General features: G+C 34.9%; 3 protein-coding genes across 3 annotated transcripts; 2 read left to right on the top strand and 1 right to left on the bottom strand.

Moving 5' to 3' along the window:
- The first annotated feature begins 3,520 nt into the window (after positions 1–3,520).
- LOC148205773 (uncharacterized) lies at positions 3,521–4,326 on the top strand. The gene is made up of 3 exons (XM_088102919.1): positions 3,521–3,580; positions 3,676–3,810; positions 3,901–4,326. Exons 1-3 carry the CDS (start codon positions 3,521–3,523, stop codon positions 4,324–4,326), a joined length of 621 nt encoding a protein of 206 aa, XP_087959045.1.
- Positions 4,327–8,175: 3,849 nt separating this feature from the next.
- On the bottom strand, positions 8,176–9,018 carry LOC148205772 (protein FAR1-RELATED SEQUENCE 5-like). The gene has a single exon (XM_088105324.1). The coding sequence runs from the start codon at positions 9,016–9,018 to the stop codon at positions 8,176–8,178; it is 843 nt and encodes a 280-aa protein (XP_087961450.1).
- Positions 9,019–14,007: 4,989 nt separating this feature from the next.
- LOC148205771 (uncharacterized) lies at positions 14,008–15,125 on the top strand. The gene is made up of 5 exons (XM_088105320.1): positions 14,008–14,251; positions 14,335–14,471; positions 14,568–14,669; positions 14,767–14,832; positions 14,922–15,125. The coding sequence occupies exons 1-5, from the start codon at positions 14,008–14,010 to the stop codon at positions 15,123–15,125; spliced, it is 753 nt and encodes a 250-aa protein (XP_087961446.1).
- Positions 15,126–20,364: the final 5,239 nt, after the last annotated feature.

Genomic DNA, 20,364 nt, shown 5'->3' with positions numbered 1-20,364 from the left:
GGAAGATATTAGGATATAGTTATACATTTTGGAATTGTTGGAAAATTCAAATACCATAAGGAGTTATAATCATTTTGAGATAAAATAAAGTTTAATTTGACGATGAGAGTATTACATGAAATTTTTATTGTTCTATGTATATATCATTTAGGAAAATGATACTTGAACAACCACTTTTGACAACATTTGGACACGGGACAGGTGTCCAAATGGTAGTGGTCCACGTGGAAAAATAAAATGAAAATGAAATATGACGTGGAAAGGGAGTGATCAGGGGTTTGAAGGTCCGCGTTTCAAATTTGAAATTCAATTTGGAACAATTGTAGAGAGAGAAGCGAAGGTTCAGAGAGAGAGTGTGTAACCTAGAGAGAGGCCGAGAGACTTGGAGAAAGGGAGTTCGAGAGAGAGAGGTCCGACGGACTGCTTGCCGGAGTGCCGCCGGACAACGTTGAAGGCCGTCTTGGAGCTATTCAACCCCTCTAGCCGGTTCCGATTCACGGCGGCCGCAGCTCTGACGTTGGCGAACGAACTGAAGACGGCGTCGTCTTCCCTCCGGCCCAGCGAACTAGGGGCGCGTTCTGAGTCTCGCTTCGTCCCACCTGCTTCCCTCCCTGTGCCGGACCTTTGCATTGACCGCCGGAGTGCCACCGGAGCATCGCCGGAGTGCCGTCGGAGTGTCGACTGTACGGTGGACGAAAAAGAGGGGTTTTCCGGGTTGTTAGTCCCACCCACACATTGTTGTTCGTGTGTGTTCCTACCGGCACACGTTGTGTTCACTCAAGGTTCGTTTTTTTAATTTTAGTGGAATGAAGCTTTAATATATGTATGATGTTGTTTGTGGATGATTTTGGTTATGTTTGATACGTTGTTTGTAAGCTGTAAAAATATGACCTGTTGGATGGCGGTGAAATGTTGTTTATGTATGATGGAGGTGGGTTGTTAATAGTATTTGTTGGATAAATAAATTGTGTGGTGATTTATACTATGGACATGAGAACATAAACATTATTCCTTTGACGATACTGAAAATGTGTCTCCGAAGTGGGAAAATTTATGGAATAGAGGACCTCCAAAAGTAATGTAATTTAACTTTTTGTGCTTTACTCGTAATCTAGATATTTTATAAGTTTTTAGATGAAATAAATGTGGTGGGATGACTTGGGATTTTAGAAGGTCCTTTGATATAATTAATGATATTGTGTGTGTGGTTGTCCATTTCATGTTTATCCTTTATAAATTGACATATAATTGAAGTGTAATGGATTTTGTTGTGTTAATGATTTTTATAGATGTTGTTGAAGCATGTTTCAAGGCTGAACAAGATGATATCGTATATTTTTAGCCTGTATTCAATTTGAATGAAGTAAATTGAAAAATCTAAATTATCATCCATACATATTAAGATTCGTAAAAAAGTTTTCCAAGATTCATAATCCTTTCCACATACATTTTACTGATGCATCACTGATATTCATTGTAGTTCAGAGTAAAAGGACATGATTTAGTTTGTTAGCACACTATTTAGTATTTCGGAAAATGTTGTATCTGGCCATAATAAATTACCTATGCCTGGTGCACCATGGATGCCTGCATGTGCACCTGCTTTGTTGATGCTATCTTTATTTAAAGTGTGTATTATTCACGTTTGAAAACTCGATTGCGTTTCTGTATGAAGAATTTTTAGATGACAATTCGTTTTGTAAAGAAATTGACATTTTTATAGTAAAATATAATGATTGGAATAAGAATTTTAAGAGAAATGCAAATATAATTGAAGTGTAATGGATTTTGTTGTGTTAATGATTTTTATAGATGTTTTTTGGTTAAGTTTACATTGTTTTTGTAATTTTGTTGGATTGGTAGTCATGGACCTAGTTGGCCTTGCTGTGAAAAAAACAAGCCACCCCAAAGTGAGAGTGGTCGACCTAGTTGGCCTTGCTGTGAAAAAACTTCAACCCAATTACCCACTTAATTCGGCTTTGGTACCAGTTATGTTGCTAAACCATGAGTCTCACAAAATGTATTTTTATGTGGTAGGAATTTGTTAATAAAATGTTAAGAAAATGTTCCCAAATTACTTATAAGTAGATCAAATGAGGGAAAGTAAACAAGCCACCCCAAAATTAGTGTGGTGGACATAGTTGGCCTTGACGTGCAAAAACTTCAACCCAGGTACCCGCTTAATTCGCCTTTGGTACCAGTTCTGTTCCTGTACCATGAGTCTTACAAAATGTATTTTTATGTGGCAGGAATTTGTTAATAAAATCTTAAAAAATTGTTCCCAAATTACTTAGAAGTAGATGAAATGTGGGAAAACAAACAAGCCACCCCAAAATGAGAGTGGTGGACGTAGTTGACCTTGATGTGCAAAAACTTCAACCCAGGTACCCACTTAATTTGCCTTTGGTACCAGTTATGTTGTTGAACCATGAGTCTTACAAAATGTATTTTTATGTGGCACGAATTTGTTAACAAAATCTTAAAAAATTGTTCCCAAATTACTTAGAAGTAGATGAAATGAGGGAAAACAAACAAGCCACCCCAAAATGAGAGTGGTGGACGTAGTTGGCCTTGATGTGCAAAAACTTCAACCCAGGTACCCACTTAATTTGCCTTTGGTACCAGTTATGTTGTTGAACCATGAGTCTTACAAAATGTATTTTTATGTGGCACGAATGATATAAATTAATAAATTACTATTATTTTTTTGTTCTCTTTTTGCTTGTGTTTTAACAAATGCTGACAATGTTTGTTATCATTTCCAATTTGTTCTTTTACTTGATTGTGTTGGTGTAATGTAATTTCACTTTTTGTGTTGGTGTAGTGTGATGGAGGAACTTGGTGAACAAAGTAAAGGACGTGATACAAGGAAGAAGGTACGTAGGATTGTATTTGATTTGCATACATTTGTTGTTTGACTGTATTTAATTAGTAAGCATGACTTCGTATGCAGTTAGTGTTCAGACACTACTGCAAAACCAAGATGATAGGTGTTTTGAACGAACGGTTGACTTTTGAGCAGAAGGGTTACATTGAGAAGAGTGTTTTTGGTTGGTTGTTATACTTGCCAGGTTGTATTAAGATAGGTAGGAATTTGTTATCTAAGTTGTGTGGTCAATGGGTAGATAACATGAGTGGGTTTTATTTTGGTAACAAAGTTATTAAGTTTACTGAATTTGATGTTTGTCTGTCGTTAGGGTTGCCTATTGTTGGTGAAGTGATAGATTTAAATAAAGTTGGGCATCGTAGTGTTTGTAGGGAGTACTTCTCTGAGGGGAAAGTAGATGTGAGAATGGTATATGACTTTTTCTTAGAGGAACATGAAAATTTTCCAATGGAACATTTTTGCAGCTTGTATATATTGGTAAGGATATCAGAGTTCTTGCTTCCCAATCGAAGTGGAGTAGTATTTCCAATTATTTTTGACCTTGTTTGCGAGTTGGGGTGTGTGGCTAAGTACAATTGGGGCAGTTTAGTTTTTCAGTACTTTGTTGAAAGTGTGTGTAGTGCTTCAACAACAATGAAGAATGAAACAAGCAAAAGCCATATTCATGTTCAAGGATGTGCTTACCTGTTGCAGGTACATGTTTGTTATGTAATTGTTAATCAAAGACAATGATTCGTTATTGTTTTCATCATTTTTATTGTCATTGTTGATGGATTAAAAATTTGCAGGTATGGTTTTGTCACCATTTTGTGACATCGAAGTCCATCTATAGTACACGGGTAACAAAATTCCCAAGGTTGTTGAACTGGATTGATATGAATATTGGGGATAAGTTTATCAAAACTGCTTTGGCAAAGGGATCGGTGAGTAGTTGTTGATTAGACGAATGTGTTGGTGCAAAGTAATTTATGATTTGTGTTTTTATGAAATCAAAATTGTTAATGACATTGCAGGTTGTTATTGATGTTGGTGTGTCCAAAGAGGAGCTTTGTTATGGTATGGTGAAAGACGCTTGTGAGAAATTTGGTATTCCATTTAAGAAGCAAAATAGAGGAGATAAGGAAAAATTAATTTTTGTTGTAGAAGAACAAACATGGGTAATTACGGACATGCAAAGTAGTATTAACGATTTAAGAAAGTTGGTTGAAGCAAAAAATGAAGATAAGAATGAAGATTTTGTGGAAGAACCGTTGTGGGGAAGTGAAGATCGTTGTCAAAGTACACCGGTTCAACATGAGCAGCAAACCCAGGTGTTTCAAGGTGGTTTTGAAATGCAACAAAGCACAATGTATGATCGTATGAAAGCGCAACCCCGAATACGGCTTAAGAGTGTCGTAAAAAGAAGTCCTTATACTGCAGATGGTAGAAGAAAACAATGAGTACTTCAATAAGTTGTATTACATTAGGAATTTAAGTTTTAGATAATGTTATGATGTTTGAATCCTGTTGAAAAAGTTGGTTGAATTTTGAAAACATTGGAATCCTTTTTTGAATTGTCATGATTTGATTTTTGTTGTCTGTAATGGTTTATGACAGAACCAGGGAGTTGAAATGAAGTAGGATGAACATGAAATAAATTTATTTGAAATGAAGTTTGTATGGTATTGATGGGGAATTTGAGGCATGAGTATGGAGTTTTTGGCATGGTTGTTGAAAGAAATTAGGTTTTGGAATTGGTTATTATTTTTGTTACACCAGAAATCATAACAAACAAATTAAATTGAAATATATTGTTGGTCATACAGCATCATTGTTCAAACTGAACATTACAAATTGATTAAGTCGATGTTGAACTCAGGTAACCGTGGTGAGCAAAAGTAATAACATTAGTTCCCACTTAATTGAACGATGATCCCATTTGTGTTTTGTTAGGTGCATTTGTTGTTTTTTAACATAATTTTGGGACATAGGCTGTGTTATTTATTCACAATTTAGCAGCGTTGTTAAAATATAATAATTTTCGACATGATGGTGAATATCACAACTTGAAATCGTTTATGAAAAAGGTAGTGTACCCTAGTGTGCATAAATTATAAAGTAAGTACCCAATTATATGAACTACAATCCCACACGTTATTGGAATGTACAATTGCTCTTCGTTCAGAAAATTTACATGCTGTGTGTTTTTTTATTGTGTATTATCATCATTTTTTATGAAATTGACAAGAGTAGTTGAAAACCTTGAAGTCGAAGTAAGTCTACCGTAGTGGACATAATACATAACACAAGTACCCATTTATTTGTAGTGTTAAACCACATTTTATTTTAAAGTTACATTTGTTATTTGTGTTAATTATTTGGTGACCTGAGGTGTAATTTACGTTGATGGAAATGGCAGGATGCCGTAACAAAATATTATTACAACATGCAAGTCAGTTTTGTGAGGTAGAAAGATGTTTTAGAAGTTCACAAACCCCTGTGTGCAAAACTGATAACATAAGTACCCAAATATTTTAACTAAAGTCCTAGTTATGTACAATAATTATATTTAATATTTTGAAGACAATATTTGACTTAGGGCATGTGTTTTGATGTGTAAAAGGTCAACAAATATTTAGTAATAAACCTTTTGTTTGTTACAATATTTTAATTCATGTTACACAAAAATTATTGTTTTTGATTATTTATTAGTATATTATTCAGTAAATGGGAAATGTTAGTGATGATTTTTACAACAAATTTTTTATTGCAATGCTTTTAATAAATTTATTTGTTTTATTTGACCATACGAAATGAAGTTAAGTAAAAAATAAGCAAGTTGAAGTACAACAATTGTATGAAGACCAACGTGGTTGACACAAACAAGTAATAATTGGATTTTCATTAGAACATAAATATTGAAAGACATTAACATGAATTCATAATGTAGATTATGCTTTAGACTGAGATTGGATGTATAAGAGTACATGGACATCCATTAATATAAACTTCAACTATAATCTCATTTCCAAGATTTTTAACCTCAAACAGCAGGACGTCTCCCTCCTTCAACCCATATTCCGTGCAAAATTCTTTCCATCCTTTGTCAAACTTTGTTGAATTGCGAGTGACAGAAACCAAAACACTACACATGATGCCGTCCTTTTGTCCAAGGAGCATAACCTGTGTCAAGCCTTTGCTCCTAATAAGATTCCCAAATGCAGTTTGCAAGTCCTGTGCAGTAACAAATATCAAGTAATTGACAACAAATTGGAAATGATAACATACATTGTCAACATTTATTAATACACAAGCAAAAGAGAACAAAAAATTAATAGTAATCTAGTAATTTATATCATTCACATTATTGGATGTAACGATTGATGGCGAAACTAATTAGCATTGATCACTAATAAAAATAATTTATAATGTAACGTTTGAATAAATTGTGAAACGGTGCTTTGAATGAAATAACAATGAGAAATTAAATGGCCACATTTGTCAATAACATTACGTTAATAGTAATTATTACCATAAGCAGTAATTGATAAATATTAAAATTATTATATTATAATAATAAACTATATGTAAACTATATTTAATTGTACCATATTCATGAAAAAAAAATGTAACCAAGTTATAAATTTATGTTATTTATTTGAATGAAAGGACACACATAATATTGAACAGCATACATACCCCAAAAAAGAAGTTTATTCCCACAGTGCATGGGTTAAAGGTGTGTATAAGTATTTGGTGAGCAGTCATCATTGTGAACAATGTATTCTCCGGATGTCAATAAAGACATGAATTCTGATTGGGTGAGTTGAGATTGAAGCATATCCTCAGTTGGAAGTTCCTGAACATTATGGACCTGCGTTATGTCATGGTTACTTGTTTCCTGAAATAATATTATTAGTTAAGGTTTAAATGAATAAAGTTGATTAGTAATAATACTACATAAAAACAAATGAGATGTGTGTCTATTACTCACATTGGAATTCCTTGCACGTTTGGTTTTAGTAACATGGGACTTTTTCTTTTTTGTTATTTTTTCAACTGTTGATTGCATTCTTTTTGTCCTTGGTCGGCCTTTGCGTTTGACAGCTACAGGACTGCGCACAATTAAGCCGTCAATTTGACAACTAGGTCCAACCTCTTCACTACAATGTAGATGTGCATCCATGTCAGATGCATCATCATTGACCAACGACAATGTCGTTGATGTACATACACCCAATTTTTTCCCTATAGAGTTTAAATCTGAAAGCAACTTATCAGATGCAGTCTCAGAATCACAAGCAACCTCGGCGATGTCATAGAAACGCTTACACAAAGCTTGGTACCTTTGCATCTTAGGCTCTTCAATGTTATTGTTGTAAGATGCTTTAATGAGAGTATGTCTTCTACGGACGTTTTTGCTCCACCTTCGCAAAACATATTTTGTTGGTACATTACGCACATCTTCCTGCCCTAGGACCAATAATGAATGTCGACACAAGATTCCTCTAAACTCAAATAGTTGGAAACTGCAATGAGTGTCGGTTGTCACAGGATGAAAGACTACTACATGAAATTTTGAACGCCACTCACCCTCCCATATGAAGTCTTCTTTAACAGTGTACCTAGTTATAGTAGCTTCTTTTGTCATGTTTTTAATGAAGCAGTTCATGCGTGACCGAAATTCGTTTTGAACTTCTATAAATTTTGCCTGTGTGTACTCTGTTTGATATTGTCTTTCAATAAGAGATTGAGATCCACATGGTAGAGTCGTATTCATTGAAGAGAAATCTGCCTCAATTTCTTTTTGTGTCTTTTGTCGTAGGGCGTTATCGTACTGCTGCACAAATTGTTGAAGTGTTGTACTTGAATTTATGAATCCATCAAAGAATGCATTCATGCCCTCACTTCATTGCGTAGTTGACATTCCCGCCCAGAATTGATGTTTCATATAACAAGGAACCCATCGTTGTCTATCTGCATACAATGAATTTATCCAATCATTTTTCTCTAACCCTTGACATGACATCAAATTTGCCCAGCCTAACTCAAACTCTTGATAAGTGACTGTCTCATACACAAGCCTCTTAAGTTCACTTTTGATTGCACCATAGCATTTGTAGGCTTGCAACTTCTCAGGTATTTTTTTCATTATGTGCTACAAGCACCAACGATGTTTTTGTGTTTGGAAACACAACATTTATGGCATTGGACATTGCCTTACATTGGTCAGTGACGATACCTTGAGGAGCCTTGTTTGACATACATCTAAGCCAAGTTGAAAATAGCCATGTGAATGTGGTAGTGTCCTATGCAGAAATCAAAGCACAACCAAGTAATATGGAATGACCATGATGATTAACCCCAACAAATGGTGCAAATGGCATGTCATATTTGTTTGTTAGGAAGGTTGTGTCAAAGGACACAACATCACCAAAATTTACACATGCTGCGCGACTTCGTGCATCGGCCCAAAAGACACTGCTTATTCGGTTGTCGTTGTCCATTTCCATATCATAGAAAAAATCATTGTTTAATTCTCTCATTCTTGAAAAATACCTTAATAGTGTTTGGCCATCACCTTCCTTACAAAGAGTTCTTCTGTGGTGGCCAATGTAATTACGGGCATCACGTTCCACGAATTGTATATTTTCAAATCCACCGGCATCATAAACCAAAGATATGAAAATTTTGTTAATGCGAACACCAGAATGATCATTGATATTAAGGGTGTGCTTCGCATTCATATTAATTCTTCGATTACCACATATCAGGTTGGAGTTATTTGGACACATGTCATGGCTGTGTTCAATAACAACTGTTCTCACCTGCCATCTTCCTTCTTTCATAACAACTGTGATTCCAGCTGGGCATTGATTTTTTTGACTTGGCTGGGTTTTCCATTCTGGAGCAATGGAAGATAGGTACTTCCCTTCCCTAGAGCAAACTAATTTAAGGAAGATTAAGTTGTTGCTCTTATTTCTCCTAGAAGTCCTTATCCGAACACCAAAACCAGTCCTCACAGCATAGTCAGTGTAAAAACTTTTAACTTCTTCAATTGTATCAAACCACATATGAATTTTAGGGACAATATCGTTAACATTCTGAATGGAATCGTTGTTCACCGCACAAGTTACTTCTTTCGACGGCATAATTTGTGACAAAGACATTCAAACGCAACGCTTAGTCCAACATGACATGGACATGAAAGGTAAATCAAAGCAATCATTAAAACTGATACGCTGTCGTTGAAGCTATCAAATTAATACTACTTTGTTAGGCAACTTCAGTATTGCCAAGTAGTATTCAAGTAAGTAGATATGATTAAAGTAACCCTGAGTCGTCTCCCAACGAATACGGAATTGCCTTTTAATATTTGAATCTTATGAATGCAATGCAATGTTCAAGAATAAAAATGATGTTTGAAGAAGGTTTAAAGAACAAATAAGAAACTTAAAAACAGTTACGATGAAATAGGCTAATTCCACTGCTTTTCCAAGATAGATTCATCATCGGTTATTCACGGATAATTGTTCAATTGATTATTGTTTAAGTTTCAAATTAATTAAAGTACATTCTTAATTAATTCGAGGGCGATCATGCATTTTTGTGGTAGTTCAATGTGTTTCTTAACTAGGCTTGACACATTTCTTCCCAAATTCACAATCTCATTATCCCTAATACGCCTTTTATTTGTGCAAAGTTATTTCAAAAACTTGGCGTACTTGGGGATTTGTTTAACAGCATCAAGCAAAGGAATGTTGATCTCTACCTTCTTGAAAGTATTTAAAATCTCTTGGTCTAATTCCTCCATTTTTTTGTTTCTCGGTTTTAACCGATTTGGATATGGAGGAGGTGGAGAATAAGATGAAGAAGAATTTGTAGAAGAGTTAGAAGATACTAACCTGGATTTTTCAGTGGTAGATTCAGGTGATGGCTCACTTGATCCTCCATTGTCATCAATTTGTACTTCTTCTTTCTCTTTATCTTCATCCTCTAGAGCTCCTTCAGGGCCTTCTACCTGCTTACCGTTCTTAAAGTAATAGCATTTACATTTCTCGGGTTGATCACTGTTTGTGCAGGCAGTTTATTTGATTCCTTAGGCTCTAACTTATCCACCCTCTGAGTCAATTCTGCAATTGATTTCTTTATTTCTGAATTTTGCTCAACTATTGTTTTCATGAAATCTTGCATTGACATTTCAGGCTGAGATTGCTGCCTTTGTTGAGGTGGAACATAAGGTTGTCTGTTCTGCTGATATCTATTGGAGGACGAATCATGATAATTCTGGTATGGTCTATTTCCTCCAATCATGTTTGTAGCGAAAGCTTGAGATGGGTTTTCCATAGTGGTCTCCACCAAGTTAGGACATTCATCAGTATAATGGTTAGTTGAAATGCAAATTCCACACTTCTTAACAATTTGTGGAGTTGAGGTTTTAAACAAACTTGCAATCTCATCGAGTTTGCTTTCTAGCTTATTCAATCTTTCATCTATCCTTTTTCCATCAACTACACCATTATCAATTTCATGTACTCCCTTCAACAAAGTCACTGAATTTTCTCTTGTGCCATACTGTTGATTGTCTACTGCCTTCCGTTCTATTAGATCTATACCATCTTCTGGTGACCTGTCTAAGAAAGATCCTCCGCTTGCAGCATCTGCCCATGACCTATCAATAGGACTTAAGCCTTCATAAAAGCTTAAAATAAAATCTTCCATTTGGAGTTGAGGGCATGAAGAACAGTTTCTTGAATCTTTCCCAATATTCACTAAGATTCTCTCTATCTCTCTGTCTTATATCTTGAATTTCTCTGCGGATAGCTGATAATCTGGATGCAGGAAAATACTTCTCAAGAAAGAGTCTTTCAATAGTTTCCCAATTTGTAATCCGTGCAGAGAGATAATACCACCAATCTTGAGCTACGCCTTGAAGAGTAAAAGGAAAAGCTCTCATTTTAAGGCTCTCTATTGTGATCCTGGGAGATCTAAAATTTTCACACAACATGTGAAATTGCCTCAAGTGCTTGTGTGGATTCTCCCTTGATAACCCATTGAACTTTGGTAATGCATTTAACAGGTCAGGTCTCAGTTCCCACTCCTCATTAGGGTATTCAATGTTACTTCGGATAGCTGTATTGTGGGAGGTGGCTAAATGTCTAATGGTTCTTTGTGCCATATTGTTTGGTTAGGATCAGGTAAAGGATTGTATGGTATGTTTGTGACTGGAGATAACGAAGGTGGAATGACTTCAGATGTAGGAAGTGTTCCCTCAGTAGAACACGCAAATTTCAATCTTCTCCGCAGCTTACGCAAATTCCTTTCAACTTCCGGGTTAATTTGATAAAATTCTCCCGGGTTAGCTCTGGTCATGCACTACGCAATCTGCTGGAAGTTGTTTCTCTGTTATTTCTCTTTTTCTTTTGTTCTTGCTTTAGATAAAGATTTCAAACAAGAGATAAGAGAGACTTGTTGGGTCCACTCCCAGGAAAGAGAGGTGCGTCACAACGGACAACTTAAGTACCAAGTCTTTCCTAGCCAGAGTGTATTCAAACTAGCCTCAAGTATTTCTCAAGAGAAATTCTTAATTAAAATAAGAACAAAGATTTTTGCTAAAACAAGAATGACTAAAAACTACAAAATAACTCAAATTAAATTAAATGTATGTGTGTTAAATAAAAATAAAGATAAAAATAAATAAATAAAAATAAAAAAATAAAAATAAAATAAAAATAAAAATAAGAATCAAAATATTCAAAATACTAACCGTATTCCCCGGCAGCGGCGCCAAATTTGATAGGCTGTCGTTGAAGCTATCAAATTAATACTACTTTTCAAGGCAACTTCAGTATTGCCAAGTAGTATTCAAGAAAGTAGACAGGGTTGAAGTAACCCTGAGTCGTCTCCCAACGAACACGGAATTGCTTTTGAATATCTGTGACTCTTACGAATGCTATGCAATGCTTATGAATTAAAGTAATGATTGAAGAATGTTTAAAGAATAAATAAGAGACTTAAAAATAGTTACGATGAAATAGGCTAATTCCACTGCTTTTCCAAGATAGATTCATCATCGGTTATTCACGGATAATTGTTCAATTGATTATTGTTTAAGTTTCAAATTAATTAAAGTACATTCTTAATTAATTCGAGGGCGATCATGCATTTAACCAAAGTAAATTCTCAATCAAATGCAAAACCTTTCTAGATTATTCACAATAAATTCAACCAAAGTACATTCTCAATCAAATTCTATTGTGTTTAATCATGTCTATTCTTAAATCTCCTAACCAAATTAAAAGCTAATCAATCAAAGTAAATTCTCAATTGATTATAGTTGAAATTATTACTAATCAATCAAAGTACATTCTCAATTGATAGTAAAAACCATTTAATCATATGAAAGTTCCTAAATTAAATCAAAGTAGATCCTCAATTTAAACCTAGAAACCCTAAAACTCATATAATCAATAATATGCATGTAGATTCAAACACATTATGATGGAAAAATCTTTGCTTTTAACAAGATAGAGAGATGAAAGACATAGAGAGAACAACTTAAATCAATAATCAAAGTAAACAATTGTATTAACTGAACGTAACCTCAGAATCCGTCATGGAATTACAGCAGAATAGCCCTAGATGCTTAGCTCTCCATAAATGGAGTTGAATACAAGATGAAAGAAAAGTGAGAGGAGTATGAGAGAATGAATGAATTAAGTGAAGTCCCCCTTTCTTCCTCCCTTGGGTCTCTTTATATAGGCTTGATTGGGCTTGGACTCTGAATAGTTTGTTGATAAGATATTTTATGTTGATATATTATATCTTTCAAATATTCATTAGATTAAATCAGTTTTAAAGAATATTTGATAGATATTAACTTAATTATCTTATATCCTATATCTTCCAAATAACTAAAAGATTTAGATAATGATAAAATTATTTGGAAGATATTTTCTGTTGATATTCCCAAATTAAATTCAACAACCGAATTTTATCTTTTAGATTTTCTGAGTTTCCAAAATTGCACAAATACCCTGAAATTTCCTCTATCTGCACTTTAGCCCCTTCTGAATTTTCCAAATAAAATCTGATTTTGGGCCTTGAATTGCCATTTGGACCAATAAAACTTCTATTCTCAGCTGCACAAATAAACATTAGAACATCCAAGAATAATTTATTCACTAAAACTCACTTTTTACGTCTCTTTATTTCCCAAAACCCAACAATTTCAATCATCACAAATTCACTTAAAATCAACCATTTAAGCACAATTATCCCATCAAAAATTTGAATTTTAAAGCATAAATGTGGGCATAAATATGCACTCATCAAAAACATTACAACAACATATTTGGTTTTCTGGGACCACTAATGTTCATGCCCACACTTTGTCATAACCACACATTTGTTGTATTTCCTACTTCCAAACATTATTGTAATAAAAGCCAATATTTTCCTTGTTGCATCAACAAAAAAATAAGTCTATAATAGAAGGCATAACATTTGAAATCAGTAAAACATTAACTTACAAAGAGAAGGAACGCCCTTTCACAACCGCTTCAATAAATGGCCTTCAATACCCTATCAAGGTCCAACGTCCAAGCTCCTGGGGATTAAATGCTCTTCAATGTCTTACCAACTTCCTGGGGATTAAATGCTCTTGAATGTCTTACCAACTTCATACACGGTAGTTGTTGCTTTCGACCACAACCTGTAATTGTTGAATGAGAAAAGTGGGGTTTATTTGCCTTTTCAGTGTATTAAATGGAAGTTGTTGGCTGGGCGGGAAAGTCCAACGGGTGAAACGCCTAAACATTAATTGTATGACAAGCCAATTAAGGGTTTTAGGTGCACAAAGGTCATTTCAAAATAATTAAATATTATTATATCATTATTCAATTGTTAAGTTATCCCTGCTTAGTCATGTTGAAAAAGTTTGAATTCTAATTATGCCAATTTAAGTCAATATTATATTATTATATTCCTCTATATATTACAGCTTTCGATTTCCTATTGGCATAGCTCTTGAAAGTAATTTGAACGTCAGGTAGAGTTGCTTATCCTTTAACTACAACTTTTGTGTTTTATCCTTAGTCCATGCATAACCTAATTCGTTTTCAAGTATGCAGTTTTAAAGAATGGAGCCATGGGAGGGACTTGATATAGACGACAGTGATCTCAAAGCATTTTTACAAAAGTGCAACTCAACTGCAACGTTGATACCAGGACCTGCTGGAAATGTACAAGCGGCCATGCTAAACAGGGAAACAGATGAACCTAAGTCAACACAGGAATTTGTTAATGACATTGCAAAGGCAACATTTGATCGGGATTTTAAATCAAATCCTTGGATATGGGCTGAGAAGTTCATTAAACACCATGGTGAACTTTTCCATTATGAGTGGACACGGTTATACTTTAAATGTTTAATGTTGACAATAACAATGGTAAGATATTGTTGGCAGGACTTGTAGAAAATGGAAACATTAACAACGTCACCCAGCTAGAACGCGTTAAGTCAATGCATGCCCTTCCATTTGTAGCATGCATTGTTAAAGAGTGCAACCCAAATGGATTGGGTGACATGAAAATTGTTGTCAAGGTCAATCACTAACAGGATTGAACTGCCACACTCTCTACATTGTTAACTTTGTTTAAAGCGTCCTTTGTTAACTTTTTCACTATTCCTTGCTAGCAGGATCAAAGTACCTCATTGTCTGCTTCGGTGCACAACAAAGTCCTTCTGCATCCAGAGTTTGGGCCGGATATAGGAGTTGGTGCTGTGTTATTATTGCAAAGTGTAAAACAACTACAACTTCTAATAATAAGCTTTAAGAATCATGCACCACGTTAACGTATTCATTGCTTTAAAATGTTATACATCTCTTTACGCACAGGTTGGTGCATTGAGTCCTTTTGGAAGGATTTACTATTTGAATATAACCGTCCGGAACGTTGTGAAGGTAATATCGTGAACTCATAACGAAATCCTAAATTTTGTGTTACTTACGTAAGTGCGACATTATTAAATTTGATTGTAACGAATGTGTAGGTCTTCAAAGCTGACATATGTCCTCCAACTGAGGAACTACTTAACGCTTCATCACGACCTGTGATTCGACCCGCTTCATCACGACCTGTGATTCGACCCTACACATGTGCCCAAAACAACAACAAAAATAAAGATGTTGGTCCATCTGAAAAGGCTTGTCCTTCTGCCTCTAATAATAAAACAACAACCCCAAGGGAAGATTAATGAGCGTTTAGAAATTTACGTTATGTTTGTATTTGAATCATTAGTTAACATTAATATTAGTTATGTTTTGTAACGTACTGTATGCACTTATTTTAATATCAATGAAGGTTAAGTTTTGACAATACAAAGAAAAGAATAACCATAATTTACGTTGAACATCATTTTCATCCACCTTACCTAGCGTTGCTTTGGTTTCAGCATTTCCTATTGGATCCATCCGACATCGTTCATCTGAAACAAATTGAGCTCAATTCATTTCTACAAGGCTTGTATGCAATGACAACATACCCAACAACCAAGTCCTCCGTCCAAATCATCCCACAAAACCCCACTACATCCAATGAAATAGACGACATACTAAGGAAACTTGTTAATCCCTTATGCCAACGTTTTCTTTATAAACATTTATGGAAATTTTGTTTTCCATTATGCTGTTACAATTTCTTTTCACTAATTTGTTGTACTTGTAAGTAATTTCCAAACAATTATGTAAGAATTTCCAGTGGTACCAAAGCCTAAATAAGTGGGTACTTGGGTATAACTCTTTGCACAGACAGGCCAACTAGGTACACCACACTCATTAAGGGGTGCCTAATGTGTTCTCGCTCATTTGTTGTATTTGTGAGTAATTTGGGAAACAATTATTTAGGAATTTATTAACAAATTCGTGCCACCAAAAGCACAATGGCTAACGCTCCAGGTGTAGGACCAGAACTGGTACCAAAGGCTAAATAAGTCGGTACTTGGGTATAACTTTTTGCACAGAAAGGCCAACTTGGTACACCACACTCATTTTGGAGTGCCTAATGTCTTCTCGCTCATTTGTTCTATTTCTGAGTAATTTGGAAACAATTATTTAGGAATTTATTAACAAATTCGTGCCACAGAAAGCACAATGGCTAACGCTTCAGGTGCAGGACCAGAACTGGTACCAAAGGCTAAATAAGTGGGTACTTGGGTATAACTTTTTGCACAGAAAGGACAACTTGGTACACCACACTCATTTTGGAGTGCCTAATGTCTTCTCGCTCATTTGTTCTATTTCTGAGTAATTTGGAAACAATTATTTAGGAATTTATTAACAAATTTGTGCCACAGAAAGCACAATGGCTAACGCTCCAGGTGCAGCACCAGAACTGGTACCAAAGGCTAAATAAGTGGGTACTTGAGTATAACTTTTTGCACAAAAAGGCCAACTTGGTACACCACACTCATTTTGGAGTGCCTAATGTCATCTCGCTCATTTGTTCTATTTCTGTGTAATTTGGAAACAATTATTTAGGAATTTATTAACAAATTTGTGCCACAGAAAGCACAATGGCTAACGCTCCAGGTGCAGGACCAAAACTGGTACCAAAGGCTAAATAAGTGGGTACTTGGGTATAACTTTTTGCACAGAAAGGCCAACTTGGTACACCACACTCATTTTGGAGTGCCTAATGTATTCTCGCTCATTTGTTCTATTTCTGAGTAATTTGGAAACAATTATTTAGGAATTTATTAACAAATTCGTGCCACAGAAAGCACAATGGCTAACGCTCCAGGTGCAGGACTAGAACTGGTACCAAAGGCTAAATAAGTGGGTACTTGGGTATAACTTTTTGCACAGAAAGGCCAACTAGGTACTTGGGTAAAACGGTTTGCACATGTAAGTCAATTAAGTACAACAAACTGAATTTCAACTGCCAAATATATTTCTCAACAATTTCTGAAATCAAATTTGATGTGCAACCAATACATAAATATGAAATGTAACAACAAGTGTTCTTTCATCAATAATCCCCAACATTCTACAAAATGCCTAAATCCTACAACACTTGATTCCTTCGCACTTTGTCCACATCCAAAATCCATTGACAAACATATTGCTCCCTAACTTGTTGTAGTTCTTCCTGCAAAGACAATAATGTACAAAACATGAATCAAATGCAATATTTGTATGAAAAATCCAGAACATATAAATTTTTACAGCTTACAATTGTGTAACTAGGCATTGTGTTTCTTTCATATTTCTCAATGCCATCCCACAACTCCATAATTTTCAAAACAATTACTTCACAATCAAATCTACAACAAAACAAGTCCAACATAGCAAGTATGATATTTAACATATCAATTATACAATAAAATATTATATTTACAAAAATCAACATTACAAACATACTTGTTTGGTTGGATTGGAGTATGCAAGTGTTGTACCTCCAATGATGGTTTCTTGTCTTCCGAAAAATTCAACAAATGTCCAAAAAGCAATGCAAGATTATGTGCCTGGAAAACAACATACTCCCCTTATAAATTTGTAATTACAAAGTAAACATCAATTACTACACATACAATGACATTGTCAATCTTTTGTCGTTCTTTTCTTTTGTGCCCAAAAGAGTCCAGGGCAAACATTTGCAGTGATTGAATCTTCACAGCGTAGCACCACCAATGCCCGTCATGGATAATTGGGACAAACAACTACAACAAATAAAATATCACACCATAAAGTACGAATAACCATAAACATATTGTCCAAATTAATTAAATGAAATGTAATTGCACTAACAAATTCGGCATTAACAATGTCATCAAATCCGATGATATTAGACTGGAAGTAGTTACAGTAGTCATTCAATGTCCAAACTTTGCGATTACTCTTTCTCTTTCTTGAGTCAATTAAAACATGGGTCTGCAAGGAAGTCACATAGTTAGCTTTCATTTCTCATGTTAATAGAATATTAAGAGCATAAAATAACTATTATTTTAACCAACCGCATATAATGGACTAAAACATATCCTTTTCACTACTCCAGTACTCCTTCTTTCAAAGAACATGAACACGGATGTGCCAAACAAAATCCCCTACACAACCAAGAACTTCTTAATACTATACAATTCAACCGACATATAAACTAAATCATAAATTAACACACCAAATTTCGTTATTACCATGTTGCCAAGCTGCATCCTAGGTCCAAAAGAATAACACTCTTGGGTTCCAAATGTTTGACCGCAAATTTCAGAAACAACCCTTCAAACAAAAATATCACATAAGTCAACATGTTTCATCATCACACTAATAATAAATAAAATTTAAAAATTGTCAAATTGTCAAGTTCATTACCTCCAAGGAAGCTTAAACGGAATAACCAAGTTGTACAAGTATTTTGGATTTACATTCAATAAATTACCATCCTCATTATCATCATATTGTGCCACAGTGCATACAAGAGGTGTAACATCCATAACGTCCTCAACGTCCTCCTTCTCTTCTTCGAAACAACCACCCACATCTTATACCTGACTGTTTCAAAACATTGGGCTTCCCCATCTGCCCCACCATCAACATGACCATCATCTGCTTTACCATCATCCCCTTCTTCATCATCACCTTCAATTTCATCACGTTCAACATCAACACCACATGTACCACCCTCTTTAAAAAAAGAAGGTTGCTCTGTTTCTTCCTTCCCAACACCTACCATTGTAGCCAAAGTTCTTAAATCTTTATTCATTGCAACCATTTTTCTTTGGTTGTCTTCAATTTTCTTCATCACCACTTCTTCCCAACTCAACCCTAACTCATGCCCATCCTCTTCCGGTATTGGCCCTTGTTCCAAATGAAGGGTCGCACGAATGATTGAGTTCCGACGATCCTCCTCCCGCAAAAACCACTCCCAACATATCTATAAACATCCATATATAAGTAATCATTAAATAACAAAAAACACAATTCATGTACTACATATCGTAAAAATGTAAATAAAAATAAGAACTAACTTACCTCTTTCCGTTTAAACAAGTCCTCTATTTTGTTAGACCTTAACTTAAGAGAAGGCCAATTTATTATTCGCGGGAAGACAATGTGATGTGCACCGTCTGCTAAACCCAAACGTTCAACCGTCCATAGCTAAAAAACAAATATTAACCAAAACGATAATCATATAATAAACAAATTATGGCTACATGAAACAAATAAAATTTTAAAATTCTTACCTACAACACTACAACATTCCCCCTGAGACCTAGGTCCCTTATGTCACGTTGCCTTATCATCCTTGACGCATTTCCTAAACTATTTACCACAAATGTGTGCACAGCTTTTGCCTAATTATATTGGTACAAATTATCGATGTTATCTAATACTGTAAAAGGCATGTTACTAACTGCCTTTGAATGTCTAGGAAAGTAGAAAACAATAAAACAAACTAAAATATACAAACGACAAACACAATCAACATCCATGTCATTATTTTGTATTAAGAACTTTATCCTATGTATGACATCTTTTAGAGTGAACGACTTTGACGAAAATTGATGACAAACAACAGCATCAAAGTTATCATCAAAATTTACATCTAAACCACCAACACCCAATCCTAAACCCATGCAAACATCGCCAACTGTAAATGGTACCATTGTTTGCTTCAAAACAAAACATTCGTTGCGGCAAACCCAACGTCTAACCATTTCCTTGAACAAAGGACTGCAGAACTCAATTAGACTATTCATATAAAGACACCACTTGAATGGAGTCTCCTCGATACGTGTCCTATCACTTTGGCGTAGTTTAGAATTAAGGTCGACTATCGGTTTTGTGTCACTCCATGTCCGCAACCGCAACTACAATTCATTTTCAAACAATAAAACCATCATAACCTCTTTTCAAACAAAAAAAACCATCATACCCTCTTTTCAAAGAAAGTTATAAGTTTTCAACCGTCCATAGCTAACTTACCTCTATTTTTTGTCTGGGTAAAAAAGTTTGTATATGCTACAAATTAAGGATAACAAATTGCCTCATCATAGGAAGAAGAGAATAATACACGTCATCAAATTAATTTCTTTATATCTGTTATGATATTTGCTTTTATTGTGTTGCATCTGTTATGACATTTTTTATTATTTTGTTTCCTTCCTTTTAGGTTTGTTACTTTTTTTCATCTATATATGTAACCCTCTGCATATTTCACAATGAATAAGATTGATCTTTTCCAATCTTCAATTATTATTTTGTTATGGTATCAAAGCTCTCTTAGAGAGAGCTCTGTTGTGCTCATCAATGGCTAATGAAGCCACATATCCATATACTATACAAGATGCACAAAATGCATCGCATCCCCTATATATCCACCCAAATGAAAGCCCTTCCACTATCCTTGTCTCATCAAAGATGGAAATTATCATAGTTGGTCTCGTGCAATGAAAATGAGTTTGTTAACAAAGAACAAGTTAGGGTTTGTTGATGACACGA

Source organism: Vigna umbellata, chromosome 1, assembly GCF_029865625.1.
Source record: "Vigna umbellata cultivar VRB3 chromosome 1, Vumbellata_1.0, whole genome shotgun sequence".
Classification (NCBI taxonomy): Eukaryota; Viridiplantae; Streptophyta; class Magnoliopsida; order Fabales; family Fabaceae; genus Vigna; species Vigna umbellata.
Note: the sequence above shows the minus strand (reverse complement) of the source record. Positions and strands in the feature narration are given on the sequence as shown.